We start from the raw sequence: 3,065 nt of genomic DNA on the forward strand, positions 1-3,065 counted from the left end.
GAACATTGATGGTATGATCGATTGTCGGATGACTCGGACTCGAGCCATTAAAATATCATTTGTGATTAAAATATTATTTTTTTAAACAATGTACAACAATAAGAAACAAATTTTACGTAAAATGTTTTTATTTTTTTTTTAAAGCGCATGACGTACGATCTTTTTTTTTGTTGCCAATTATTATGAATTTATAAAAACTTAAGTAATATAAATAAGAAATAATTTTTAATTTTACACAAAAGTCTTTATTATGTTTGATATTTTGTATTAAAAAATACATATAAGACGCATAATTTCTTTCTTGTTCCATCGCAGATTAACGCAAATTTGAAGACAGTGAAATAAATAGAGAGCGCTGTTTCCTAATTAAATAAGAAACAAATTTTTATACAAAACCATTCCTTTCTTTCTTTTTTCATTTTGTTTAATTTATTTTTATTTTATATTAAGAAACATAAGACACTTTTCTTGTTGCAATTTATTACAAATTTAAAGCCATACATATAATAAATACATATTTCACTTTTTACGTAAAAGTTTTTTCACTTCATTTATTCGGTTTAATTTGTATTTTTATTTCGTATTAAGAAACATAAGATTGCTTCCTTGCTACAGATCATAACAAATGAGTTTTATCAAATAGTAGTGCATGTCGCATAGAGAGTTTACTTCTTCACGGGTGCCAGGAGACTCGAGTGACGATACTGCAAGTACATATGATACATAATGACCGAATGGCCGTCGGCTGCGTCGGCGATTGTTGGCGACAGCCGTCGCTCGAATCTGTATTCTGTGATCTGTCATACGCACGCCGCTCGTGTAGTCGTTGTTGATCCAATTTGACGGTGTTTCTCGCGTCGATTGCGTACATTTTGCACGGGTAACGATTCAGCATGGGTAATTGTTGCGCGTCCTGTTACAAGGGATCGTCATCGTACGAGGATCTCACTCCTGATCGGGTGTGTCTTCCGCATAGGTTATAAACGCGCACATAAATATTGTTAATTCTTCACCTGCGTGATAAACGAAATCGTTAAATCGTCACAAAACATTCTCCTTGTCTTCATTTTTGTTTCTTTCCGCGACAAGTTTTGGTCGCCCAAAATTATTTCTTTCGGAAATTATTATTATTTCTCCGTTTTTCCGTTGCGTTATAAAACTGCTCTGGAATATTTTTGACGTGAGACCTGTCCTTTTTAGCTAAACTTGCACGATTCATCTTTCCTCTTTTTTTCTTTCCCACGTTTTTGAAGAAAAAAATAGCAAAGAATGAATTGTGTGTAAAAAGTTCAGTTAAAAAGAATAAATCTATTTTCCCTTTTCTCCTCAGGAAACTATACGTAGAAGACAGGCAGAAGCAGCTGAAAAAAGGATAGCCGAGCAACAGCAACGAGGCATAAAGGATATAGAATCTGTCAAGAGACAGCAGCGACGAGCGATGGAACTTGAGAAGCGAGAACAGGAAGCTGCTGCTAGTGGCACACAGCCTGCGCTACGAGTAAGAATAAAGTTAATTGTAATTCCACTGTTTAAATATATACTTGAATAAGATTTCATAGAGCTTGATGTATCCGTTTTAGTGGCAGGTAAACTGAAAGGGAAAAACATGCTGTGGTTCAACGGGAGAATGAGCTGTACATTTTCTTATTCGAAAGGTATTACGTATTCTATATAACATTTGGCTGACCAAAATGAAGCAGCCTAGCATCACCAACGATACTATTATAGTCACACAAGTGCAATCTTATTTTATATAACTTATGTAGAATTATGGGAATAAGCTTTAAGTCTTTTAATTTAACTCTTACCGTACCATCTACAATTTGGTACCTCATTCATACCATCAAGAGTTACTAGAATGTCTCCGTTTTTTTCACCTCTTCAAAATAATTCAAAAATTTCTAAAAATTTACCAACATACTTTCAACTTTCTAGAATAAATACTGACTATTTTGGAAAATAATAAAATGTAGTATATAATTTATAATTACCGAAAGACTCAAAGAAACTTGCACGAACAGGAATCGCTCGGTCATTAGTTACCCATATTAGTACGGTAAGGGTTAATAAAATACATCAGCTGAAATCGAACGATTGATATCAAGGTTCGTTCTCAACTAATGTATATTTTTTATCATATTTTATATGAAAGTTTACATATGTATATATACAAATTATGCATGCTCTAAAATACGACTAACACTGCTATAAACGTTAAAATTTTGTTTTTGCTTTAATCTATTAAAAGATTCTATTTTAAATGTAATACATTTATATGTATATGTTTTCATATATTATATATATAATTGTATTACTTTTAAAATAGAATCACAAATATAAGAATTACATTATAAAAATAAATTTTAAATAAAGAATGAAAATAGTTAAAGAACAATCTCGTTATGCATATTGTTAATTTTTCTTTAATAAATATCAACTTTTGTGATTGCAAGTTTTAAATTTACGATCTACATAGTGCCTACACTTAAAAAATGTATATCGAGAAATAAGACTAAAAGTGCATCGTTTGTTGTATGTATAATTGCTCTTATATATGCAAGTTTGTATCTATTAAAATATAAATTTAATATTTGTAATATTCAATAATTATGTGATACAAAAGTAATTTATAAATTAAACTCTGATAATATATTTATATCTCTATATATTGTATGTATAATGTATATATAATGTATTTGAGTAATACAAAATATACACTTATTAATATTATATTATTACATTTTACATTATAATATATCTAGTATTATATGAAATAGCAATACATGTAAATGTACAAATGTAATATATCAGAAAATTACAAATGAACGAAATGGTATTTTAATATATATTTTTCATTGGTATTTCAATGTACTCTTGTATTAAATTTTGCAAATATTAAAAAATCTACAATATACATAAATTAGGACTTAACATAGTACATATATATATCTCTTTAATTTATCTTGTACAATTTTGTGAAAAGTTGATAATAAATTCTTATTAATATAATTGTACAAAAAAGTTGAGATGAACGTCATATGGAATGCTATTGGAATTGTAATACA

General features: G+C 29.0%; 1 protein-coding gene across 1 annotated transcript; it reads left to right on the top strand.

Moving 5' to 3' along the window:
- The first annotated feature begins 743 nt into the window (after nt 1–743).
- Svip (small VCP interacting protein) lies at nt 744–1,599 on the top strand. The gene is made up of 3 exons (XM_018512577.1): nt 744–959; nt 1,331–1,498; nt 1,581–1,599. The coding sequence occupies exons 1-3, from the start codon at nt 894–896 to the stop codon at nt 1,593–1,595; spliced, it is 249 nt and encodes an 82-aa protein (XP_018368079.1). The 5' UTR covers nt 744–893; the 3' UTR covers nt 1,596–1,599.
- Nucleotides 1,600–3,065: the final 1,466 nt, after the last annotated feature.

Source organism: Trachymyrmex cornetzi, unplaced genomic scaffold, assembly GCF_001594075.2.
Source record: "Trachymyrmex cornetzi isolate Tcor2-1 unplaced genomic scaffold, Tcor1.1 scaffold416, whole genome shotgun sequence".
Taxonomy (NCBI): domain Eukaryota; kingdom Metazoa; phylum Arthropoda; class Insecta; order Hymenoptera; family Formicidae; genus Trachymyrmex; species Trachymyrmex cornetzi.